Genomic DNA, 27,080 nt, shown 5'->3' on the forward strand with positions numbered 1-27,080 from the left:
GTTAGTATAATGGTGATACTATCTAAGTATAATGAAATACAAAATGTGTTATGACATTTGTTTTTTCAAGTGCAATAAAATTGAATGGAAAATTATGCCATTGTTAGGAGTTCAAGAGTTCCTCATCAAGAAGTAGACTAATGACGTAAGGAAGACGAAACCCAAAGCAACAATAGTGGATCAAACCAAGGATTTCCCACCATTATTAAACGAGCTAAGAGACTAAAGGATGAAGCTAGAGAGGAGACGAAGGGTAGAGCTAAGAGAAAGAGAAGCAGAGGGGAAATATATCTTGTCTAAATAGCTCCACTTTATTGTTTTCTCTCTAAGCTGACAGTTTTAATATAACTAATATATAATTGTACTGTATATTGTTTAAAGAAAAGTATTCCGTATTTGTTAATAATGTTAGCACTTAGCAGACATTATGCTAAATCTCACAAAGTACTCTATCATTTCTCGATATGGATCATTCAATTTACTTCATCCTCTAGTTTTAATTTCAACTTCAAGTGATCTTTCTCAACTCTTGAGCTTACAATTACATACAAATCACCTTCACCTCTTATCCGCAATTTTTTTTAAGACCGATTCGCCACCTAAGCAAAAAGCTTTTACATGTTGGACAATGACAAGTGGGCCCAGAAATCCTAAAGGACCCACAAATGTCATAAAAAAGATAAATATAACAGACAAATCCAATCCACCATACCATGAAAAATTTCCATCACCACTATAAATAAACTAACAATCTCACCCTTTCTTTACATCAACACTCTCTCTAACAACACCCATCAATCCGCCATTGCCACTCTCTCTCATTTTCTCTCTCTTCAGAAATCTGCAACAATGGAGGAAGGTGGTAGTGGTAATAGTGGGTACGTTGACACTAGCAAGGCAGATAAAGCAGTGTGGTTGATGAAATGCCCTTCTGTTGTTTCGCGCGCTCTTCAATCTTCCTCTGTTCCCAACGATTTACCTGTTGCTAAAGTTATCGTTTCCATTGATCCTCTTTGCTCTGACCCTGAAGACCCCTCTATTCGTCAGGTTTCGTTTCTCTCTCCTCCTGCATTGCCGCCATTTCTTAGGGTTCCTTCTGTTTTTTGATTTTGTAATTTCTTGCATTTTGAGAATTGTTTGATTTAATTTGAAATTTGATTCTAGGGTTTTGATGTGCACTAATTTCTGGACGAAGGGTGATGGGTGGGTTTATTTTTCTTTGTACTTTTCTGGGTTCTTTTTTGTTTTATGAATTATTTCAATTATAATGTGGGTTTTATATTTGGATGAATTTTTCAAGAGTGGCTTTTTTCTGGGGTTTGAGGAAGAAAAATTAGGAAAATGATGAATTGATGATGTTTATGTATATTATAAAGCAATTTTCACACTTATTTTGAAATGTGATTGTAATTAGGTGAAGTTGCATTAGTATTGTAATTAGTGTTATGAAATGAACTATTATGATATAATGTTGCATTGGTAGTGTAAGACAGTGTATGCTATGTATCAGAAGGACAATATATTCGTAACCCTTGTTGTAATTCTTGTACAATTGAATTACATTTATTGTACTTGCAAGAATATAGAGGGAATGATCGTTATCAAGAACGAGTAGTTGCGTACATTTGGACCTCTCTAAACCCATATGACATTTTATTTTTCTGGTTGATTGTGTGCTTTTTTGTGGAGAGGAGATGAATTATATTGCTTTGTTTGATGGAGGACATATTGGTTGTCCTTGTGCCTTTTCTTTTTGTTGGGACCTTATATTATAAAATTATGTGCTTGGAGTATGTAATTTGGGATTGTATATGGTCCCAATAAATTATTCAAGTTAGTCACTCACATGGTTTGCTATGGTCGGTGTCATGGGAGGATTTGATGATATAACAGCACCAAAATGTGTGCTGATACTACGAGTATGTAACTAACTATTAAGTTTTCCGGTCTATGGACTTGCAAACAAATGGAATGAGATGGAAACATTAGGATACTTAGATTCTGAGATGAACGTAGGAACATGTATTTTGTTCCAGATCATCTGTGCCATGGAACCTCAAGCGCACCGTGTTTATACTTATGATTATGATCTCCCCTTTTTTGTATAGTTTCTTGCAGTGGGATCTACTGTGTAATGTATCAGATAATATGATTCTTTGCTTGAGCTGATTGGATGAATATCTTTTAGAAAGTATTGATTACATTACATTATTTATTGATGATTGTTGATTTTATACACTTTATAATATTTAGATACTGCCAAAGGAATCTACAATTTTTCATTAGTCTAATGTTTTTGCATGACAGTACACCCCTAGGAAATTGTTGACATTATGTTTAATCAGCTTATGGGCAAGTTTTAACACTTTTTCTTTATTCTAAAGAGTGTAGACACTGTGGGACCTGTTTTAGGAATCAAAATTTATCATTAGTCTAGTTGATACCTGTTCTATTTTATTTTGGGCTTTTTTATCTCAAGTATTTGGGCTAAGGAGTTCAGTTTTATTAGTCTATTTGATAACAGCACCTGGTATTGTTAGACAATGTTATTAGTCTGAGATATATTTAAGAATTTTACTGACAACTCAAAACAGGGCTTTTTAGATTTTGTCCTCCATTGCACATTGAGTTACTTTGGATACTCGTTCTTCCACGGATGCATGATTATGGTTCTTTTTTTTTTTTTGGTTGTCTGTATACCTTGTTGTATAATCAAATTCAAAGTATTCTTACTCACTTTATTTATCTCCACAGTCTCCATCCCAACTAGTATGTCACTTATGATTGAAGGTCTGACAAATCGAATTTAAATTCTGTAACTTTCTTTCACTATCAACTTTTCAGGATTCTTGATTTGAGTATGGTATTGATGGAAAGTAAAACTTAAACTTACTAAAGTAAAAAGTGGTCTATTGTTTAGAGACGGAGGAAGTTTTAATGAGTGAATGACCAAATGAGAACTTTAATTGGATAATATTCATTTGTATATTCACTTAAGCAAGTCTGGAGAATTTATGGGATTTCATATTTGTTCGTCTCCTTTGCTGTCACAATTCTAAAATTTGATACATTGTTTATATTATGATCAGTTCACCATGGAATTGTCTGGCTCTGATTTGGGAAATGTGCCTAAGTGTTTCTCTATGGACATGTCTAAGGAAATTGTTCCAATGTCTGTCTTTTCAGAGAACGAAGGTGAGTACATAGGCTAATCTGTCTTTTCTTGAGCATATTGGTGCTACTATAAGCCAGCTTTTTCCTGATTTGAAAAATACATATTTTGGCATTAATTTATGTGCTGTCTACTCTCTGTACAATGTCTTTTGTTTGCTTGGTTACAAATTTGTCATGTTCTGAAGTCTGAACAGCATAAATTCTCTGTTATGAGGAAATTAATTGGGAAAATTCAGAATATATCTGCTAATTGTAGCCAATCATCAGAAACTTATGTCTATGGAGTATGTATGCCTCTGTTATTTTATGTGTGGGAATGTTCTTTTATTTAAGGGTTTTTTAAATTAAAATATTCCGCAGCTAAGGAAATAGAAACTAAATAATTTCGTAGATTACTTTAAGATTTATGTTATGTTACAATTTTCTATTTTGTAATCCTGCTAAATGGCCGGTTGACCGTCTAAAAATTATCTGAAGATATCTAAGCTGGAAATTTAGACTTAATAATCTCCTTTGAATGAAACTAAAATATGCCATGGTTGATGGTTCCTTCCCACAGATATTAATACTTTATAGCCTGATTTGCTTTATGTCTTGGCAGAAATTTTAGCTTGTAAATCATTGCCAAAAAAATTGGTTTATTTTACTCTGTTGTTTTTGTGTGCATGTCTTGTGATGTAGAATTTGTATTTAGGATGGTAAGAACAGCTCAACAGCCATTATAATGTACCTGTTATGACTGCCCTCCACTACTTACAGGGAAGATAACTGTTGAAGGGAAAATTCATAACAAATTTGACATGAGGCCTCACTATGATGCAATTGAGAGCTACGGTAAACTATGTCGTGAACGAACGGACAGATCCATGACAAAGACTAGACAGATTCAGGTCTTTGTAACTTCCTCTTTATTGATTGATCTGATTTTTTTTTTCCCTATGCTCCTTATTAATCTACTCTTCCATCGGCTGATGTGCTGGTTACAAATCAGGTGATTGGCAATGAGAGGCCTATAATACCTATGCCAGGGATCACTCATACTCAGGTTGAACAAGTTCTTTCTTGTACTCTACCTTGTCAATGTTACATGTGTGCATGTAATACTGTATTGTTTTGTCTATTGCTTGTTTAGCTTGTCATTTCATCTTAAAAGATTGTTTCTGTTACAGGAGAAGAAGAAAGTGGTTGTTAAAGGATCTGAAACTAAGAGAACTAGAAGGGATCGAGGAGAGATGGAAGACATTATGTTCAAACTATTTGAACAGCAACCCAACTGGACTCTTAAAGAGCTGGTCCAGAAGACAGATCAACCTGAGGTTTGTTTCTTGCTTAACTACCTAGATGTGGACATACACTTTCTTTCTTTTCTTACTGCCAGAAATGGTTTATATAGACATTGATCTATTTTGTGTGTTGTTAGGTTCTCAACATTGATATAACAATGATTTTAAGTCTAATGCTTTTTATAGATTGTGTCCCGTAACTTTAAGTCTTTAATGTCTTTTCTTTATTTAATTTGGGTTTCAACATATTACACTTTTCATGAGTTTGGCCAATTTTTCCCTTGTAATGAATTACTCTGGATGGGAGAAGTGCTGTGACCTCAGGCCATCTAGTTTGTATTTATGTAAGTTTACAAGGTCAAGGATTTATGTTGTCTATTGAGGTCTATACTCATCAAAAGGATTGTATACAGATTTAAATGGGGATTGGGACTCCTTGGAGCTGTTATAAGGACATCTATCATATGCCCTATATATGTCTAATTTAAAAGAAAATTAAGATTACTCATAAGACGGATCTTCAGATAGCAGAACTGCAACTGTTTCAGTTGTCTGTTTGATTTGCACTTCAGGGTTTTACCGTGTTAATTTCTCCCAAGTTTTCCTATCTTAAATATTAAAATATAAAATAAAAATAGTACATGATAAATTTTTTGACCTCGAAGACAAAATTTGTGAGAATCAACCGTTTATGGTCAAATTACTTGGATTTTTATACTTCTTGATAATTAGGTGACACCGTGACATACAAGAATCTTTTCTGACAATGACATATCAGCTCATGTGTTTACTCTTGTTTCTGTGCAGCAATTCATGAAAGATTTACTGAAAGACCTTTGTGTGTACAACAACAAGGGATCTAATCAAGGGAGCTATGAACTGAAACCAGAATACAAGAGATCTGCTGAAGATCAGAGTGGTTCATAGGATGTTGATATCTTCATTCATTACTATAAAAGAGTAAAAGCCAAGTTTCATCTTTAGTTTTTTGCACATATATGACTCAAACTGAAGAATGATTTGTTCTTGATCGAAGCTGATAACTGCATCGTTTTTGCCTACTGAATCCTCCAATGTTTTTGTTTGCACATATTTTCCGCACTCTCAGGATAGTAAGGAAGATTAAGACATTAGTATGTAACCTTTGGAAAGTATGTGAACAGGTAGGTCTGATTGAGGCCATATTCATTTCTAAGCTAAATACTTCTAATACTATGGTATTCAGATAATTTTCGTATATCTATCAGAACATTTCATTTTTGCTTCTTAACTATACTGTTGCAGGACTGCAAATACTTCTGTGTTCAATTTGCTTAAATTTAGTATGTTAATTTGATATGATTAGTTCAAAAGCTGCAAGAAGAGTAATATAAAAACATTAAATTTTTTTGAAAAAATAAAATAAAACAAAATAAAATAAAATAAAATAAAATAAAACCACTAAGCAAAATATGATTAATGCATTTCCAATGGGTAAGATGTGTTTTTGTGAATGTATATTTTTTGCTTGATTTATTAGCTTTGCTTATTTAAATATCTCCAAAACTGATAAAATGAGAACAAATATCTTTAAATACATCTAACTCCAGGCATACCCGAAAATAAGATAGAGATGTTAGCAAGTTGACAATCTTGATATATATCATGTGGAATATACATTGAATAATATTTGTAACCAATTATGAAATATTTTAATTTAATAATTGTAATTTGACAAAGTCTGTTATACAATGGGAAATGAAAGATGCCATAGCATGTGATGACAAGTTGTTTTGGTAAGTGTAATTTTATTTGATTTTGTTTAATTCATTCTACTTTTATGTTACAGATATTCGTCAACTTTAGCAATCATCTACTATATGTCTGCTCATCTTCTTGCAAAATAATATTAGTATAATATATTCTGCATGCTGGTGAATTACCATTTTTTTTTGTTTTTTTTTACATTATATTTGTCTCCAATTGTTTGCTAAATCATAATCACTTTATTAAGGTTTGGCAAAAAGTTGTACATGTTGACACAAATATCAATGAGAAGAAGATAGAGAAGTGCAAGTGAAAAACATGCAAAATAGTATGCAATCTGGGACATCTAAAAAGAAAAGTGGAGCAAATAATAGAGATAAAGAGAGTATAACTCATTAATGCACAAAAGAAACTTTGTTCAATTCTAGATAGAACTTTTACAGACTTTTAAACTCACTTTCTTTTTTCTTTTTAACAATCACTTCTTTTTTTTTCATTTATAATTTATTCCTCTGATTATAGTCACATCATCTAGTAAAAATATTATTAACAAAAAAAAAATGATTTTATTAAAACGTAATCCTTAGCAAAATAAGATGGTGTGTGGTGCCTGTCAAAAAAAAAAAAAAAAAAGGTGCGTGGTGAAATGCAAATAAAGTCTCAAGGTCTGTTCTGATTTATTAAACTGAACTGAATTTTATATGAGAGGGGGAAATCAGGAACTCAAAAAAAAAAACTAAACTAAACTAAAATGAACTGAAAATAAGCTGAAGAGAAAATGACCTCATATTTTTAAGTTATAGATGTTGGAAAATGATGAGTCTTAGATTTTGAACAATAAGGGTTCGTTTGGTTGAATGTAGGATTGCAAATTACTTGGAAAATTGATTTCCCATGAAATTGAACTTCCTATGAAATTCTAAAAAGTGTTTAGTTAACTAAGGGAAGTGGAAATTTCCATGAGAAATTCCACTTACCTAGATCCCCCTAGGTAATTAACTTCCCCCATTTTGTGGGAAGTGGAAATTCATGGGAACTTCTACTTCCCATGAATTTGTAAACCAAACAACTTCAAAGAATTTCAATTCGTAGGATTTCCAACTTCCCATGTTTTTATTTGTCAACCAAACAACCCCTAAGTCTTTAATTTTGGCTTTCACATAATAAGAGCATGTTCTCATTGACTGAACTGAGCTGAACTGAGCTGAGCTGAGCTGAACTGAACTAAACTGAAATGAATATTTTATAAGAGAAGGAAATTAGGAGCTGAACTGAACTGAAATGATGTGAACTGAACTTAACTGAATTTCAACGTATGAGAACAGACCCTAAGTTCCATATTGTATGTTATATTAAACACATCATAAGTTTCATCCAATACTTTACAAATACTTTTTTTAACCTTCTAATATAGCAACCAACCATGAGGTGGAGGATCCAACTTCATTCCCGAAGCACAATTTAAGCAATAAATATCTTTGAATATTAACAGTACAAAAATAAAAACTCAATATCACCAAAGTATATACATCGAGACAAATCTAACAAAGAAAATTGTATGAAACTATAAATAGTATCAAAAGTGATTACAATATTCTAGAACATAGATTCAAATTTACTTAAATAATTTTATAAGATAACTCTAATTAAACATGACATTATAAGTTGTCAATGAATATAAAAGGGAATATTGGAGTGCACTATCCCAAAAAAAGGAAAGTACTACAAAAATATTCAATATTGTCATATCAAGATTGATTTCAAGAACATCAAGCAAAAGCCATGCGCCGAATCAAGCCAAAGTCATGCATGATCCAAATAAAGTAAACCAAATTAATTATATTCAATCAACAATATTACCATATCAAATCATAAAGAATCACATACTTCATAAAATAAAATAAAATAAAAAATAAAAATTTATATATACTCGTATATATTTTTAATATATAAAGGGTTAAATCAAGCAACAATCAATTTATGCCCATGTAATGGAGTGTCAATTTTTATATTTTTTTTTAGAGTGTCAATTATAGATACATACTTGCTCAATTAAAAAATAAATAAGAAAAAAAAAAATCTTGGAATCAAGAAAAATAGCATAATTTTGGAGAAAATAAGATCAAAATTTGTACATTTATTATCACAAATTGATTGATAGGATCTTAATTCATTATTTCTTGCTATCTGTATGTCAGCAATATACTACCATCAATAATGAAAGCAATAAATCTTCATCCCCTACTCTCCCAGTCTCCCTTACCTTTTTTTTTTTTTAACAATCAACGCATACATATTGAATGAGTATTTGAACTTTTCAACATCGTGTGTTATGGAATTAGATAGTTAGTATGCTGTTGAATTATTATAGACCTTTTTTTTTTTTTTATAATAATGTTGAAGGGTTTGTTCATATTTATTGAAATGAACTGAGCTGCTTGGAGTTGAAGTAAACTGAACTGAACTAAATATAGCTTAAATGAATATTTTATGAAAAAAGAAAATTAGAGCTGAACTGAACTACACTGAACTGAACTGATTGGAGCTAAACTAAACTGAACTAAGTTGAAATGAACAGACCCGAAATTTAAAACATTGAAAGACCCTACTCATAATTACATTCTTATTGCGTCAAGACAAATTAAACATTTTATTAAATTCAACAAAAGTTACCTCGATGTATAATAATATTAAGTAATTGTATACAAAAGTTTTTGATGCATCAAATATAAATATAGAAAATAAACCATAATTGTTACAAGGTATCACGTCCATACTATCACTAATTAAATGACTAATGGCTCACATTAGCTATCAAATCAACTATTGGATTTGCTTCATGTAAGATATATACAATCATATGATCATTCTGACCAGAGTGGTGGAAAACTTAAATGGATAATTTGTCGGGCCAAAACTGACTTTTTGGGAATTTTCAAACCAGGTTTCGAGATTTTAACTAAAAATTTTCTTTTTAGCTTATCCAAGCTCGCCCTATTTTTAGGTCGGGCTAGTGAGCCGAGCCATTGCTGATCACCTTTACCCGCCCTGAGAGGACACTATTAATGCACATTTTGCATACATTAAGAGAAATAGAGAATGATTGTAAAAAATAAAAAAAATTAAAATAAAAAAATAAAAAAGAGAAATAGAGAATGTAGAAAATACAAATACAACTAAAGCAGCACACGTTTTTTTTAGTTAATAGAAAGAGACTCAGCAATAAAATTGACTTTAAATTGTCATTTTATCAAAATCGTAGTTGGCGTGTGGGAAGCACGGCACTTCCCTTCTTCTTCCTACTTTCTCTCTCCTCAATTTCTTCATTCCTACCTAACCCAGAATTCATACTTACTCCTCTTATCTTCCCAATCCCACCCATTGATTCTTCTCCTTTATTCTTATTCTTTTTTCTTCCTTAATTTCATTAATCCTACAAGGAATTTTAATTTTCATTCCCATTGATTCGATTTCAGGTAATCCCCTAATTTCTTTTTTTTTTTTTTTCATAGATCAGTGGGTTTGTTGTTCTTTCAATTTCTGTTGATTTTTCTGGGTTTTTGTTCAATTTTACACGCAGTAATTGTTGGGTAGTTAGTTAATTTATTTTTATTTATTTGGATATTGGGTTTGTATTTGATTGTTATATTATCCCAAAAAAAAAGTCAAATAAAATCAGAATTATGATTTGCATGCATGTTATGTGATCTGGTCTTCTGGGTTTGGTTTGAATTTTCGTAAATTGATGTTGACATATAATTTGTGCCATTTTATTGTGTTTTCGTGTTTGAGGATTTTCTGACCCTCAATTGATTTAATTTCTGAATTTATTATATTATGATATTCAAAGGTAATCTGGGTTTTATGTTGATTATGTTGAATTTTATTTGAGTGCTTTTTTAATTTTATTTTCAAAAGTGATTGATCATTTTATTTGGAAAAATCTCAATCTTTATATATAAGGGAGAATTTGGAGTTTTACCATATGATGTTGAAAATTGTGTTAATATTGGAGCATGTTGCTTAGCATATATAAAATTTATTTTGGAGCATGTTACATGCTGTAATAGCAGACATTGCATAATGTTTATTCTAATGTTTATATGTTTTTTGATAGCCATTTATATTCATATACCTTTGGCTCCTCATAGTTGAGAGCTTAGACATCTGATCTTTTAGGTACCTAAAGTTCCATATGCTTCATTTTCAGCTACTTATTGATAGTGTATTTTGTAATTATGTGCTCAGCTTCCTTGTTAATCGACTCTTTCGTTCTGTAAAAAGGAGTTACTGAAGTGTTTACTCTTTGATTCTATTTATAGAGTTGCCCAAGTGATCAAATTCCATATGTGTAATGCATTTTAGGGAAAGATCTTTTCATTTATAACTTGGTTGCTTTTGTTTAGTATAATTTGCGAAGCGAATTCTCACTTTATTCCTTGCACAATTTTAACCTTTTGTGCTAGCTTTGTGTTTGCCTTTGGGTTTACTTGCATTTTTAGAATTGTGGCATGTAAATGCTACCTTTTGTGCTTGTTATCAATTGTGCTGTTTAATTAAAATCTTGTATGGCTTTCGCTGTTGAGATGGATGGAGTCATTTCATTTCTTTCCGAATTGGTTCTAGAAAAGGTCTAGAATTTACACATTGATTTGAGGATTTGTAGTCCTAAACTGTTTTCCTCTTGTTTGCAATACTTAATTACATGATACTGCTTTGTGTTGATGGATATACCTTTTTTTTTTTTTCTTCTTTTTATGCTGAAATTACCTGATTAGTGATGGTCCTAGGAATGAGTTAACTGCTGATCAAAACTTTTGTATTTTTTTTAACATCTTTCCTGTATAATGAATGAGATTTTTAGTTCCTCAATTTTTGTTTCCTCTTTCACCAGCTGAATTATTGCGTTGGAGATATGGACTTTTGCTTCAAAGAATTAGCTGGGGAGTCACTTCCTTCAGACCAGGATATCCTTCGATGCCCATTTTTGAGGAATATTGATGCACCAACGCATTTTTCTTTTTCATCTTCTCTGGCCTTATCTCTTCCTGTAAGTCACATGCTCATCAAAAAGTTACGGAGTTATTTTCTACTTACTCTATTATTCAATAGTTGCATCACTTTGACCGGACACACTTGCCAAGGCACACCTTTGATCACATATTATCTTATATTTATAAAAATCACAAAAAGAAATAATTGGATATAGTTCTAGTTTGTGCTTAGGATTAAAAATCACACTATAGAGTCTAAAAGACATATTCTTCCTCTATAAGCTTCTGTGACTATTGAATTTCTTCTAACATGCTCAACTCTCTCTGCTTTTGCTTAGGTGCGGGGAGGTGGATCCAAAGGCCCAATTTTTGAAGATGGTCCCAATTTTGACATGGCATTCAGTCTATTCCATGGCCGTAATGGAGTTGTACCGCTTTCTGGGAGGTCACATTTGCAAACTGAGAATTTAGAGATTGATCCGTCTCCACCAAAGTTTAATCCTTTAGCTGCAAAGGCTGCCACCATCAGTCTTTCTGGATTTGGAGCCGGATGGCCATTTAGCTTTGATGCATTCTCTCAGAAGTGGAAAAATCAGAAGAAAAAGTCTGAATCATCAAAGGTATTTTCCTGTCATTGCTATACTACTTCTACATCTCATTTGGTTTAGGGAAGGTTATTGTGGTTGGGGATTGGAAGGGTTGATTCTTCTCTATGGAACATTGCTCGAGTTAGGTCCATTTATGTCAATCTGTCCTGTTTTTGTGTTTTTGGAGGGTGGGGTGGGTTGCTTATAATCTAATTGTTTGTTGTGATACCATACATTGTACGGAGTAGTTATTTGCACACCATGTGGGAACAACCATTCTGTCCCCATTAGCAAAGATTTTTTTCCTACATCCTTTCCACGGTTATTTAACCCAACAATTTGATTTGCGCTTACCACATTATTTTCTGATAGTATATCCTACAATTGATAAGCTTTAAACATTTGCACCTAATGGGGGATCTTGATATATGTATTACGAATCACTCATAGTACGCATCATGAATACCAAACTATTTTATTCATTAAATGATGTTTTGATTATAGTCTTGTACATATATCACTCTGCTCATCTGCTGAACTTACATTTTTATAATAGGGAAATGGAAAACACGAGGCATTGAGTAATGAGTGGCTGCAGTCAGGAAATTGTCCTATAGCCAAGTCGTATAGGGCTGTAAGTGGTGTTGTACCATTGGTAGCAAAGGTCTTTAAACCCCCTCCTGGTGTGAAATTTGAGTGCCCACCAGCCATCGTTGCGGCTCGAGCAGCTCTTGCTCGTACTGCCTTGGCAAAGAACCTTCGGCCTCAACCATTGCCCACGAAAATGCTCGCGATTGGACTCCTGGGTATGGCAGCAAATGTCCCCTTGGGTATATGGAGAGAACACACCAAGAAGTTTTCACCCGCTTGGTTTGCAGCTGTTCATGCAGCAGTTCCCTTCTTAGGAATGTTGAGGAAATGTGTCCTGATGCCTAAGACAGCTATGGCATTTACTATAGGAGCCTCAATACTGGGTCAGGTTATTGGGTCTAGGGCTGAGCGGTACCGTTTGAAGGCAAAAGCTGCAAAAGAATCTGCCGTAACTGAAGTTCCTATTGGTGGACCGAAAATGACGCCGGTGATCACAGTCAACAGTAGCGGGCACTGCGGTGATATGGTGAAGTGGGACCCTCTATCTATTCATGCCAGTGAGCCTTCGCCGTCAGCTGGTGTTTGCGCCTTCTAAGATTAGTCTCTGGTAAATCCGGAAATTGTATCCCTATCTGTGTTCTTGAGACAGTGCCGTATATGTGCCTTAACTTGTATCATTATTCTTACTTGCCTGTACGATCTCCTGGCAAAGACTCTTAATGGCGCTAATGTACGTCACTTTTTTCTTTTATGTGTGAAACAATTGAGTTTGATTGTCTGGATGAAGTTGAGTACTTGAAAATAAAATGGATTCGTGCTTCCTCTTCTATATTATACCTTTGTTCTAATGTGTTGAATTATGCCTTGATACGACCGTGATGCCATATTCATGAATTAATCTGGTAATTTTCAAACAATTGAATTTACATTGTTGCATCTTGTATAGTTGTATGTATCAAGCTGAAAATAAGACAGGAATGAAAACCATCATAGATGGTCGCCATCACTATTCATATCAATATAAACCATTGAATCATATCAGTCATGTAGCCATTTATGCTGTGACTTAATTTAGAAATGTAACACTAATCTAGCTTGTTTGAGTTGTTTCCCTATAAATAGATCACATTAATCACAAATGATCTTTATATTATCCATGACCATTAAAAGTTGGAGATTTCAGCCTTTCGTGGACAATTGTACATCTTAATTATCCTAGAAGCATTTGATGACAACGAAACTATCTTCATCAATATAAATTTGTACAAAGAAAAATGGAGAATTAGCATTAGGAAGGGGTGGATCCGGACCTTATGTATGTATCAAAATTTGAACATGCAACCAATGTAAACCCTCAAAATCACTAGATTTAGGTTCTGTTTTCTTCATCTTAATTTCAGTTCAATTCAGAAATTAATTTCCTTAAAAAAGGCCTCTTAGTGATTTACGCTTTTATAGCCTCGATTACACTCTTAATCTAACTGTTACTTTTACAGCTATTAATTACACTTAGGGATGTCAATGGGGCGGGGCGGGGCGGATGTTGGTCTTCCCATCCCCATCCCCACCTAATATTTTCATCCCCATCCCCATCCCCGCGGCGGGTCCAATTTTCATCCCCATCCCCGCCCACCTTATCCCCACCAAAGTCCCGCCTAATCCCCACCCAAGATCCACCTAATATCTGTATCTCAAACACACAATCTTACATAATTAATACGAATTATAAAATAAAACATTTTATACACATTTTTGTGTTATAATATAAGTGTCGTACAAAGTATTATAATTAATACTGTATTTCATGTAATTATTTTATAAATTGAATAAAAGTATGTAATTTTACTTTAAAAGATATATAGATGTGGGTATGAGGTGGGGATGGGGCGGGTACGAAGTGGGGCGGCGGGGATGGGGCGGGTACAACTTAAAATCCACCCCCGCCCCATCACCCATGGCGGGTATGGTTTTTATCCCCATCCCCACCCCACCACCCGCCAAACCGAGACCCATCCCCGCCCCATTGGGGCGGGGATGGGGCGGATCTCCTACTTGACCCGCCCCACTGACATCCCTAATTACACTTTTAATCTAATCGTTACTCAACAACTTAAGACATCGGCTAAACCAATAAAATTACACAACGACTCACAATTATCTCGAGTAAGAAATACTTAAATGACTCGTAATGAGCAACTTAAAATTTGTACTTAGAAAACACACATGAAATTACTAATTTTTATTTTGAGAACACATGAAACAAATCTATTTTTATTTTCTCGTGATTTCCTTACTAAAATCATCGGAATTTATATAATCCAAGTTTAGTAATACCAAAACAGAGCAGCAATGACGACGGCAATCGGAATACAATGGCCTGAATTCAACGACGGTCTCACTTATAACGACGTCATTTCCCCTTCTTCTTCAGGTTTTCTCTCTCTTCCACCTTCATCCCTTAACCTGCAACTACACAACTCAACACTCTCTTCAATTTCATACTAACACCTTCTCTCTCCTCTTTTTCTCTCTCTAGGTTTAACTCTCATCAATTTCTACTCCTCCAATTACTCTAGCTCAGCTCCATTACAGGGGTATTTCTATATAATTTTCTATTATTATTTTCCCCAATTTCTTCAATTTGTTGAAATTGAATCATTTATAAATGAATGATAATTAATGGGTTTGTTTTATTTTGTTTGATAATTAGAGGGTTTGATTTATTTTATCTGATTTTTCGTAGTTTTATTTGATTTCTGATTGTTTAATGTGTTTCCTGGTTTAATCAGTTGGTTACAGAGAATTCATAATGGACAGATTACAATTGATGGGGACATTGTTACTGATCCAGATACTGTTCTTAGGTCAGTATTATTTTAAGGTTTTTTTTGAAAGAAAATGTGTATAGAGAGTTACAAAGGGCGATGATGTGGACTGGACTTAACCCTGTCTTGGGTTCTATTCCAAGACTTTAACCAACTAAAATACGAGTACTAGACCATCAATAATTTGATTATAGCCCTCGGTTTGGTCATAAGAATTGTAATTAAGAATAGGTGTTACTCCGTAATATCTTTGATTTGCATTCTTAATTACTATAAAAATTTGATGCTTTTAAAATTAAGCATTGATATGGATTTTTACTATATCCCATTATTGTTTGTTTTATTATACTTGCATGTAAGAAAATTCGATGGAAGTCTACAAACTTGGCTCACACACAAACAAATGTAGAAATATTATGAATGGAGGGAGTATATGATATCCACTTAATCATAAAGTAAGTGTGAAGCTTGATTTGGAAAATGCCAAATTGATAATTGTGAAGTTTGTAATTAAATGATGGAATTTGATGGAAGTATTAATTTTTTTTCCCTTTCGTATATGGATATTTTTAATTTAAGTATTTTAACTACCATTTATTGAGTGTTAAATGTTGTAGAGTTGGTTCGAAGTTGGTTTATCATCGACTTCCGTGGAGTGAGCCCGAGACACCTTTTTTGCTCGAAGTGCTCTATGAAGATGATGACATGGTAAATATTTCTAATGCTAATTGCATTTGGTTTTTTCATGTATTTCTTGTACTCCCTCCGTCCCTTATTGTTTGCACAAATTGACCCAAAAAGCTCCCAAAAAAGTGGGCCCATGGTGCAAACAAAAAGGGACCGAGGGAATAATTTTTGTAATTTATTGATATTTGTGCAATAAGTATTGTTCTTTTGTGAAGAATATACATTTTTTTATCATTAAATGGTGCTCTTGGGCAAATAAATATGCCCTTTATTTGTAATAAACTTAATCTTTGTCAATTATGGATAGGAATATATAAAGTACTCATTAAGAGTATATACATACACAAATTTAATCACTCAAAAAAATACAATTTAAGACCATAGTTAATTGAAGTACCTTAAAAATTGGAGTACCTTAAGTCCTTTTTTTTTAAAAAAAAATGGAGTACCTCATGCATGGTGCTATGAGGTATACGATATAATTTGTGAAAAATACTATTTGTTAAATTGTTTAATAGGATGATAATACTTTTAAATAATTTTGAGGTTTTTTCTTAAGGTTGGCTGTATAATTCTTTGGAAGTTCAAACTCAGTGCTTATTGGGGAAGTTAATGTCTTAATGATACGTCAATCTAAACTGGAAAGGCATGTGAAAGGGTCAGATTTTGAGAGGCTAAAGTCGTATCATCTAATCAAAAAAATAACCTAAAACCACTAACTAATAATAGATAGGGAAATAGGGTCGAATCCACAAGGAAACAACCATTTCTATTCCTAATTAAGTAGTATAATCTAAACTATTAAGTAACCAATTTATTTTTAAAGGTGAATTAAACTAAGGAGAATAAAAAGGGAGAAATCGATAATAAGAAGCCCGGGGTCACAGGTTCACCAATAATTAATATCCCAAGATAAAACGATAATAAGAAGCGTAGGGTCACAGGTTCACCAATAATTAATATCCCGAGATAAAACATAACAATTAATAATTAACATTGCACATATAACATGATTAACAGACTTTCGCAATTTATTAATCAACATAGATCTAACAGGCTCTCGCAATTTACTAGATCTAACAGGCTCTTGCAATTTACTAGATCTAACTATCCTAAAAAAGCAATAAAAAAAGAGAAAAGAGAGAGTAATACCATATATACAAAATCATCTCCTCCAAAGCCAAATCAAGCAATGCTCTCATTATCTTGGGAATGTAGCTACGAAAAGCTACTCATCATCATCATCATCTGCATCCATCCGAGCATAACCGGTCCAACCTCCAAGGCTGGAGCCGGCACCTCCATGACCCGAACTACCTGCAAAATAGTTAGGGTCTACACTCCCCCCAAGCCCACCAAAAGGAACATCGGCTCCGTAACCATAGACGGTAGAATAGTCCACATAACTACCAAAAGCATCAGGGTGGAATATCTTCCTCGAGGATATAAAAACCAATCGGGAACCAAAGCCTCGGGGAGATTATCCCCTCGGCGTGCATAGTCATCATACATAGGGTATAGACCCCTCCCTAGGCTCCGTTCCACATGTCCAACCCGTCCTAGAGAACCCACCCTAGAGTCAAGGTTTTGAACCATACCCTCTACCCTTCCTTGGCCCATCTCTATCCAATCAAGTTGGCTCCTAAAAGCCGAGAAGTCATAAATTGCATTAGGATCGATGTTGTAGTTAACAGAAGAGGTAAGGATGTCATGCATGTAAGGTTGGGGTGGTGGTTGTGGGTGAGATGGAGATTGAGGTAGAGAATGGTGAGCCTCTTGTGCCTCTCCTGGATTACCTTACTCGAATGTGTAACTGGTCTTACCCTTGTCAAACTTGGTCAAGGCGAGGTTAGGCAATTTGAAGGTTTGGTCTCTCCTACCCGACTCCCTATGAATAATCCACAACATCTCATCGGGCTGACTCACATTAGGCTTCCCAAATACGTAAGGTCCTTAAAGGTAGGGCCGTCCACTCTCCTATGGCTATTAGGCGTAAAACCCTTCAATTTAATCGTAATGTGGGTTACTAACCCACCAAAATAAATAAGAGTCCTAGCCCAAGAGGTTTCGACCGCCTTAGCACTACGTTGGAAGTGTTGAGCCATCCTAAGGGGGATGTTCAACTTCCCACACCTTGGAATAAAGTAGGAGGCCAACAATTCCAAATCATCCCTCCTAACATTAGCCGGTTCATGCCTCCCAAAGATGGTGAGACTAACAAATCTTTGCCAAAATTTTGGCACGGGATGGTGAATAATGGTCCCCTTAGCATGTTGGAAGCTTTCTAAAACCTCCCCCGTGAGGACTAAGTAAACCTCGACACAAAAGTCTTGGGGTGGTTCAATGGTTTTGTCGGATTTCAAGTCAAAAGCATTTTTCCAAAATCTTTTAAAGATAGTCTCACATCATTATTAAGCAATCGAAGTTGAACATGATAAACAGTTGAACGTGACTTAATTAAATTAAAAGTAGATATGAATTCTACCGTTAAATAATCATATGCATCATAATGCAAGTTAAACAGACTAGTCATGCCAATTCCCTTGAATAATTTTTCAACTTGTTTATCAATACCTAGTCTAATCAAAGTAGGGTGATTTTGGAAATACACGGGTCCGCCTTATTGCTCATGTTCTTGTTTGTCAACCGCCCGATCAGCAGCCAATCAGGCCCGGCTCTTCTTTGACCGTGGCTTTCTCTTCTTTGTTTCCTTTGGCTTCAATCATCAAGAGCCCGACACTTCCTTGGTCCATTGCTCGGACCAATTCCACGAACCGAGCCCTTAGTCACCGATACGATCAGTCTTGGGCTATAATCAACGGTCATGAGTGTGCTACAAGCTTCATCATCTCGTAGTGGCCGGAAAACCATATGAATTGCCGGCAAACCGGGAAATTCCTACAAAACAAATGCCAACTCTACAAAACACTTAAAACCACACATTAGTACTAAAAGTAGCTCCAAATAGCCCAAATATGCATATAAATGACCGTGAGACGGGGGATAAAATAGCACATAAAACACATATATCAAATTTACTTGTGTAATCCAGATCAAAACCTGGACAAGCTTTTGTAATTAAATCCTTTGTCAATTGCATGAGAGTTGATGGTGATAAAACCTTGCATTCGTAATAGCCATTTATTCCTACAGTTCTATGCATCCATAGTTTGAGCTTTCCATTCGATCGTAGTAGAAATTCATGCTGGCTTATATTTGGTGCTACATGACAGATTGCTATAAATAAGCCGTCTGGTTTGCAAGTTCTACCTGGAGGACTCTTCCAGCAGCGTACTGTTTTGACACAGTTAAAGTGGCATGCGAACAAGAATGGCAATTCATCACCAGGTCAACTTCATCCTGTTCCTGTTCACCGTCTAGGCAGGGGCACATCAGGTCAGCCTTCTTGTTGAATAGTGAACTTCAATTGTAAGTGTTGGTGAACCTGATTTTTAGTGTAATATTCTTTTTCTTAATGCATGAAGTTGTTGAACACTTGTTCTTATCATCTTGTTAATAGAACATGTTTGAGTATTATTATTTCGAGTAATGTCTTAAGATTCACAGAAAGCATTGAGTGAACACAGATGCTGGAAGTAATTATTTTAAATAGCATTTGTGGTTAATGTAAGTTAATAAATAAAAGTGAATTAAGTTTAGCCTACTTATTCTATTCAGTAAAAGTCAAGTTGCTTAAAATGATAAATATGTTGTAAATTATATCTGTTTGTAAATAATGTATGGACAGGCTAAAAGCTCTTGAACTGTCATACCGGTGCGAGAACCTTTAAAAACTTCAAATTTTAATCAAAAAAGAGTGTTAATAATATATTTTTACATTCCTGTAACGATTTTGCAATATTTATCTTATTCAGAATGACATCTGTATATATCTTTGCATTGCGCTTACTTTTATACTTGGTGTACTCAGAGATTCCTTTCTTGGTGAGTGAAAATTACTGTTTGGAATTTATTGACACTTATTTGTCATGTGGTGATTGGTTCTATGACAGGTGTATTGCTTTGTGCAAAGACGAAGAGTGCTAAGGCTCGCCTTGCTGCATATTTTGCTGACGGGACATCATTGGTGAGAGGAAAAAGGCTAGTAAAATTGACTCCTTTGATACAATTTGTTCATAATTTCTTTAAGCTTGTCTCACTAATTAGTCCCTCCATCCCGGTCAAAATGCCCTCTTTGGGATTGCCTATGGCTTCACGGCCTTCAACAACTCAGTAGTTGTTGATAAAGTGAGCTAGAAATTACTATTAACTTAAATTCATAATTTGATCACTCTGTGAGAGTACATGAGATCTTGATAAGGTTTAAGTCACTAAGTTTTATACATGCTCTGGTTTGGTTCTGTGGAATTGTGGAGGATCAGAACTAATAATTCTGTGTGCTAGTGGTAATTGTTGAACCTACAGTTTTGTGAAAACAAAACCTTGATATGGAGCATGTTCACATAACAGTTAGTTTGTTGTTTATGCTAAATTTACTATATTATACCTGAAAGGCCGATGCTTGAATAGCTTTCAGAGAAGGCTTTTTAATTTTTTCTGGCCTGATTAGAAGCTTATTGCAAAGATGTGTCTGGAATCTTTTAAAAAGACCACTACAACAGTGTTCTGTTAGCTTACAGCTCTTGCTTGATTGAGGATCCTTGGTTACAAGAGGAGTTATTTAGATCAGCTGGTGTTTTTTACCATATTCTGTAATGTTAAAGATGGATATTGTGGCTTGCAGCTCTTGTGTGATTGATGACTGAGGATCCTTTGGTTTGAGATACATGAAAGTCTGATGTATCTTGGGGCTTAAGCATATAGTTAGATGTTCATAAAACAATAAAAGGATATGTATATCTGAAGTGAAATGTTTAGAGCAGTATCTGTAGCTCCATGTATGAGTGTGAAGAGAAAGCAACTTTGGGAATTTTAGTAGACAAAAGCCCAGTTGCTGTCCGATTCCTTGTACTTCTGGACAATATCATGTGATCGTTACTTTTGTTATATTATTGTTAGTTATTGTATTGCTGTAGATTTATTCTTTTGATAGCTGTTTTTTTAATCTTTTGAATTATGGTTTTAGATCATAAACTACCATTATTAACTGCCTAAAATTACATTTGACGCATTGCAGAGAGATAGACTCAGAGAATGAAGTAGAACGAAGGATAACCAAAACATATCGGGCACTAGTCAAGGGGATTATAGACACGAATGAGGTATTCCCAAAAAAAAAAAGTAACACTTTCTATTTGGATTTTTATACAACTTTTTTACCCTGGGAGTAAACACCATAACCCGGCATCCATTTACCCTTGGAATAAATGAATTGACAGGTTCTGATCAACAAGCCAATTGGAATTATACGATATCCTGGGGTTGCTAAGGGTCTATATGTTGCACTGCCCTCAGGTTATTTTCTATCTAAATTCAATTTTTGTTCCTATATCAATTTAGTACTCTTAGAGGCCTTAGAGGACAACGGTGTAAAGCCATCATGTAATTTTTTTAGTTTTGCATGTATTGTTAATACTTCATAATTTCGTATCATACAATAATTAAATTTTCAACTTTAACCTTGAAGCACATCTCTAATAGGTTAGAGATCTCCAAGTATGATTCACTACCTTCATATGTTACTATACTTTTTTTCAAGCCAGGGCATGTTTGGAAAAATTAGAAATACCGATTACCTTGTAGTTTTTGAGTAGCTGATAGTTGTTGAAACAGAGGGTGGCTAGTTACTAGAACTTTTTAAAATGAATATTAGCTTGGCAAAGTAGGTGTTGGAATAGAAATATACAATAAAGGTCATATACATCACATGGCCACATGGGTAAATTTTTCTCATTGCTATTTACGAATTTACAAGGCATTTCCAATCATTTTTCGTAAATTTTGACCTTAAATCGGTTTTGTAAGGCAAAAATGACCCCTGGCACAAAACCGAAGAATTTTTTTTATAAAACGTTAGATTAAAAGGTTTTCTTAACAGAAAGTGTTAAATGGTGGCGAAACCTTTTTTTTTTTTTTTTTGGGGGGGGGGGGGTGGTATTTTAAAATGAGTGTTTTTTATGGGTGGTAATTTCATATATGTGGGTGGTAAAATACAAAATTTCCTAATATTATTAATTCCTCTGTTTTTTTTTAATGCATCACTTTTAAAATCACGGAGATAAGAGAGATAGAAAGAAACAAAAAAGAGGACCCATGTGATATGAGATATATAGAGAGAAATAAGCGCATAGAGCAATAATGGAACTACAATGATCAACCTGAACCACACAATAAGCTCATCGGGCTCTCACTGCACACGTGCTTTTCAATACACTGGCATGCTCATTTAATTGCAAACATAAAGAACATATCATGCAATTTAAAAGAGCATGTTCAATATTAAGTGATTAAGTCTCGTGATGAAACATTTCCTGAAACATAAAAGATCTCTTGCAGGAGCAAGACTACTACTTTTTATCTTACAGCCTTTTTATGTTCTAGTATGATACTCCCTCATTTCTATTTCAAGTGATATGGGGTGGTTGTTTTTTTTTTTTTTAATTCTTTGATTTCTCAAATTATACGAGAAAATGTTATTAAGTAATAACTGAAAGTAAAAGCTTCATGTTTTGAAAATTATGGGCATTTCTTTGAATGAATAAATGACATTTAGGAAATTAATTCATTTAACTTCTAAATGACTAGCCAAATTGCACTAATGCAATTCATTCACCCTGTCTTTCCTCTTTCTTACTTCGGAGTTGGTTCCCGAGAAAATGCAAGAAGGCCGAATGCACTCGGGATTGTTCCAAAGCCTTTTGCCTTAAAGGTGGCCGGTCTTCCCTCCCTGATCTCGAGCTTTATGCCTTTCAAAAGAACCTTCTGTAAAATTAATTTTGTTACGTAAAAATAGAATGGGATAGAAATAGTAGTAGTTTTTATTCCAACGCTAAATGTTCCAGAATAATCCATCTAACGAACAGCTATAAGGCAATATTCTTATTCTGTAATCGGTTTTGTGTGCCAGAGGAGAGGCGGTGAAAGAGAGAATAAAAGTTCCATGTAGAGTTTACTAGAAAAAATTTATGGATGCATAATCTTGATTTTTTCCCCTCATTTTAACTAGGTAAACCAGCCCTAAGCAAAGTCAGGGTTCTTGAAAGAGATCTTGAGAAAGACCAGTCACTGGTGCAGGTACTATGCTCACCACTATTTTCTCAAGCACCTGTGACTTACCTTTATATCTGAAATTTTGAATATATCCGATGCTGTTGGTTGTCTAGACGCCTGTATCTATGGTTTCCTAAAGCATTTTCAATGCTAGAAAGCCACTTTTGTTGGAAGCGATATGTACTGTTGCTCCGCTAATATAATGGGAAGTGTTTTTGTTTTGCTGGTCCACAAAGTGTGGTGAGGGTGGTTGGCTAAAGAACTTATGTGCAAGTATGAGGATCATGTTGCTTGTGTCTCCTCTTATAGAGCAGGGCCTTGTGGCTTTTAATATGATTATGATATATGAAGTGTCATATTTGCAACTAGAGAGACAGAGTATTTGTTAAATAGAATAAAAGCACATGCAGGCCACATTGATGTTTACCAAAAGCTAATAACTGTAAACCTGACTCTTTAGCTTTGTGAAGATGGATTATGTAGAGACTTTTTCCATCAGAGTTGACTATTCTCGTTTTAACTTTGCATCAGGAAGCTTTCCACTATTCTCATTTGTGGCTTACTTGAACAGGTTGAGATACAGTCAGGAAGGCCTCACCAAATACGTATTCATCTATCCCTGATAGGGTATCCACTGTTAGGTAAACTTTTGATTACATCTCTAAGGTATTCTTATATATTTGATCGATACGCCAGTGTCCAGTGTTCTTAGGTCAATGAATGTAAAATTTCTTTCCATGCTGAACAAAATCTGATGCTAATTATCTGACAATCCAGAAAAATTGAAGCACATGTTGGTCATTCAGTGATTTATAATATCCTTGATATTTGGTAGAATAGACATAAGTATGGAGTATTCCCGTAGTACAATTATTATGTCAAAATTGATAAACTCTTCATACTTCTATGCCTTTTCTTGACCCATTTTATCAGTGGTTAAAATTAATTGCTAATTCTATTAATCTATGGATGTTGCATCCAACTAAAAGTCCAAAAGGTTCCTTTTGTGTTAACATACTGTGATTTGTATCTCTGTAGCTCTTTACTCTTTTGCCCCTCCCCCTCTATGCTTTTGCTCCCAAAAGTGTTTAATGGTTTTACATGTAGCCACCTTTTGTATTATTGCCCCTCTTTGTGAAGTGTTATTTTTGTGAGTTTTTGGATATGACTTCACTTTTTCCGGCTGGTCATGGGCAAAGCTGATTCCACTTGGAGCAGTCCCCGAAAACTTCACAAGACTGAATTTTCAGAGTCTTTCAAGAATTGATACTGCAAATAGCTGAGATTTCCGTTTAGATTTTTTTCTTGTAAATAGCACCATTTATTAAAATATCTGTTTATGTGAATGGATAATGAAGCGGATAATATGATATTGCTTTGTAGAGATTGTTTCCACTTAGTAAATATTGCTTTATACCATAGTCGTTTTTAACATTTCAGATGATCCTCTCTATGTTGCTGGTGGTCAACCAGAGTGTTTTGATTCGGAGCTTGTTGAGGAGGACTTTGCAGAAGATGGGTAATGAAATTTTGGATCCCTTCTTTTACCTTCTCATGTTTAATCTGTTGAACAAAGCATGCAAACCAACTTGTGGGGGGATTATGAACATGTATGTAGGCAGGTCTTTGCTAATTATCTTGTTGAGCTCCGGGAGATGGAGACTACATGGCTAACAAATTGCTAATAAGCAGTACTACAGCTTATATGTTGTAGCCTGTCCTTAAGAAGTAAAGATATAATGGAAGTATCAAATACTTCTCTGTGGGTCTTGTCAAAAAAAAAAAGCCTTTGTGGGTAATTGTTGATGCTGCAACTATCAAATACTTCTCTGTGTGTGGCCTTTCTCTTTCATGATGCTTCCAACTTCTAAGGCAGCTTTTGTTATACTCTTTCACATCCAAATTGAAAGTCATATTAGAATATTCCCATAAATCCTTACTATAAGTTGTACTAAACACCTTATAAGTGAACAATTTTTTCGATCACTTCCCATTACATATATAATGTTGACGTTCAATATAAATTCATTAAAGTTGATTAAATTGATAAGATGTTTACTAGAATATAAATTGCAGAAGGCCTCTCCAAATTCTATTTCTCCAAGAAAATAAATAAGATTGATGAGCAAATTTGGGAAACAAGGGGAGTTTTGTTGTTTATATTTTACTAAAATCTCTGAATTCAATTTAATTACCATTAGTTAACTTTTGGTAATTCTAATGGGTGATGTTGGGAAAAAAAAAAAGAAAAGAAAAAAAAAAAAGGGTCCCGTGAAGGGTTTTTTTATTAGTAATGTGATTTTTAGTTAGTAATGTGATTTTCCTTTATACTATCACCTTCTATTTATAAAAAAGTTAAGTTGTATAAGGTAAGTGTAGGTACCTCAAATTAGGTCATTTTGTAATTAACAATAGAAGGTGAGGCACTTTATAATACCAATATGATATAAACTTGTTTTAACCGAATTCTTGTGATGTGTGGAAATGCTAACGGCTTTATATCTTGGATTAGAAAAGTATGTCATCAGACTCGCAGATGCTTATTCATTCAATGTACTAGTAGCTGTATGCAGATTACAGGCCACGGGAGGTGTTTTTATTGTCTTTGCATTTGTCAATTTATTTATCTTAAATGAACTTTACTATATGTAGAGGGTATCAACGGCCTACAAAACCTGTTCCCGGGGACTGTGGGTATCACTTGCACGCACATGAAGTGATTCTATCCCACCCTACTTCAAATGAGGTAATTATAAGATTAGTGCATTTACGCGTTTTATTCTCATTCTCATCTAAGCTCGGTTAGTATTGTTTTGTGATGATGAGTCTGTTTCAGTTACATGCTCTGGAATGAAAGTGATAACAATATTTTCTTTGACCATAGACACATTGACAACAGCATATCTATAACGGAAATGAGAAATGACAACTTAGAAGCAATTATTAGAGGGAACAAATTTTATAAATTAAAGCAATAGATCAATATTTTTGCTTAGGAATCTCATGTTATTTATTATTGTTCTTATATTAACAAGATATGTATATAAAGATGGCATTAAAGTTAGTTTGGTCTATTCAAATGATTTTTCTAAAGAAAGGGTCATTTGGTGACTGAAGAATAATAGAGTGATCTTGCTGGTTTTAAACGTTTCCACTAAATTTCTGAGTTCCTGGTTGGAAACAGGAAACATACCTTAGTGAGATTATGCATGAATCAACTGGCAGATGTTGAAATTGGACATTTACCTCTCGAAAATATAATTGCTTGTAACAACATTTGAACGACTGTATGCTGATGTTTAGCGTCTGCCATAAGAACAACATTTAGCTCAACTCATCTCAGCTTCTGCCATAAGAAATTAAGAACAACAATTTGCTTTATGTCCTCTCCCTCTTCCCTCTTCTCCCTGATAAGCGATTAGCAGACTTGGTAGTTGCTATCTAATACTGACTTTTCATCAAGTGCACTAGGAAAGCCAACATAAAATAAGTCTAATGTATTTACAAATCACATTATCTGACTAGTACTCTTATAAGTGTTATGTTCATTTATAGATAGTAGGTGGCACAGGGAACTTGCTCAGTCTAATGACTTACAAATACTCTCTATTCACCCCCATATTTTGAGCTTGATGCCTTGTGCTTGTGTGTTGATACTTCTATTTCCAAGTTCCATTCCCCATTGCCATGAGATCAATTTTCAACTTTTCAATCTTTGCAGGTTCTGAGGATCATTGCACCACTACCATCTATGCTAAAATTAAAGGAAGAGTAGTTGAGGAAGTCGCTGACAATTTTGTTTTATCGGTTTAATGTGTTGTACCCTATTAAATGTACTAGTAAGTGCAATATTTTGTTTAATTATTTGATCTTTAGTCGATGTACCCCTTCAAATTCTCTAATCAAAGTTGATTAAATGGATGATTCAATTAATAGCTGAAATCCATAGTATCCGTCTTAAAGTGAGATCCAGAAGTTAAAAAATCAATGCTGACATAACAGCAACAACTTCAAAAATCAGAG

At 34.2% G+C, this 27,080-nt stretch overlaps 3 protein-coding genes across 4 annotated transcripts; all 3 read left to right on the plus strand.

Moving 5' to 3' along the window:
- Positions 1-640: 640 nt before the first annotated feature.
- LOC110683738 (general transcription factor IIF subunit 2-like) lies at positions 641-6,050 on the plus strand. Its single transcript, XM_021860133.1, has 6 exons — positions 641-1,047; positions 3,090-3,195; positions 3,934-4,064; positions 4,166-4,219; positions 4,344-4,490; positions 5,265-6,050. The coding sequence occupies exons 1-6, from the start codon at positions 850-852 to the stop codon at positions 5,382-5,384; spliced, it is 756 nt and encodes a 251-aa protein (XP_021715825.1). The 5' UTR covers positions 641-849; the 3' UTR covers positions 5,385-6,050.
- A 3,388-nt stretch (positions 6,051-9,438) lies between these two features.
- Positions 9,439-13,209, plus strand: LOC110683739. Its single transcript, XM_021860134.1, has 4 exons — positions 9,439-9,679; positions 11,098-11,253; positions 11,536-11,817; positions 12,341-13,209. The coding sequence occupies exons 2-4, from the start codon at positions 11,119-11,121 to the stop codon at positions 12,968-12,970; spliced, it is 1,047 nt and encodes a 348-aa protein (XP_021715826.1). The 5' UTR covers positions 9,439-9,679; positions 11,098-11,118; the 3' UTR covers positions 12,971-13,209.
- Positions 13,210-14,603: 1,394 nt separating this feature from the next.
- On the plus strand, positions 14,604-26,999 carry LOC110683741 (RNA pseudouridine synthase 5-like). Of its 2 annotated transcripts, XM_021860137.1 has the most exons (13): positions 14,604-14,806; positions 14,912-14,969; positions 15,165-15,239; positions 15,818-15,908; positions 19,121-19,283; positions 19,901-19,988; positions 21,025-21,109; positions 21,227-21,302; positions 23,014-23,081; positions 23,629-23,698; positions 24,498-24,576; positions 25,710-25,803; positions 26,779-26,999. In XM_021860137.1, exons 1-13 carry the CDS (start codon positions 14,725-14,727, stop codon positions 26,830-26,832), a joined length of 1,083 nt encoding a protein of 360 aa, XP_021715829.1. In that variant the 5' UTR covers positions 14,604-14,724; the 3' UTR covers positions 26,833-26,999. The 2 variants fall into 2 exon arrangements, with proteins under 2 accessions (XP_021715829.1, XP_021715830.1); XM_021860138.1 differs by lacking the exons at positions 14,604-14,806; positions 14,912-14,969; positions 15,165-15,239 and adding an exon at positions 15,249-15,655.
- Positions 27,000-27,080: the final 81 nt, after the last annotated feature.

The sequence above is a fragment of the Chenopodium quinoa genome, unplaced genomic scaffold, assembly GCF_001683475.1.
Source record: "Chenopodium quinoa cultivar QQ74 unplaced genomic scaffold, ASM168347v1, whole genome shotgun sequence".
NCBI lineage: Eukaryota > Viridiplantae > Streptophyta > Magnoliopsida > Caryophyllales > Amaranthaceae > Chenopodium > Chenopodium quinoa.

Coding starts and splice junctions, on each gene's coding strand:
- LOC110683738 (XM_021860133.1), top strand. CDS start 850: ATGGAGGAAGGTGGTAGTGGTAATAGTGGGTACGTTGACACTAGCAAG. Junction 1,048..3,089: donor AAGACCCCTCTATTCGTCAG/GTTTCGTTTCTC, acceptor TATTATGATCAG/TTCACCATGGAATTGTCTGG. Junction 4,065..4,165: donor CAAAGACTAGACAGATTCAG/GTCTTTGTAACT, acceptor GTTACAAATCAG/GTGATTGGCAATGAGAGGCC.
- LOC110683739 (XM_021860134.1), top strand. CDS start 11,119: ATGGACTTTTGCTTCAAAGAATTAGCTGGGGAGTCACTTCCTTCAGAC. Junction 11,254..11,535: donor CTCTGGCCTTATCTCTTCCT/GTAAGTCACATG, acceptor GCTTTTGCTTAG/GTGCGGGGAGGTGGATCCAA. Junction 11,818..12,340: donor AAAAGTCTGAATCATCAAAG/GTATTTTCCTGT, acceptor TTTTTATAATAG/GGAAATGGAAAACACGAGGC.
- LOC110683741 (XM_021860137.1), top strand. CDS start 14,725: ATGACGACGGCAATCGGAATACAATGGCCTGAATTCAACGACGGTCTC. Junction 14,807..14,911: donor CATTTCCCCTTCTTCTTCAG/GTTTTCTCTCTC, acceptor TTCTCTCTCTAG/GTTTAACTCTCATCAATTTC. Junction 21,303..23,013: donor ATATGTTGCACTGCCCTCAG/GTTATTTTCTAT, acceptor CATTTTAACTAG/GTAAACCAGCCCTAAGCAAA.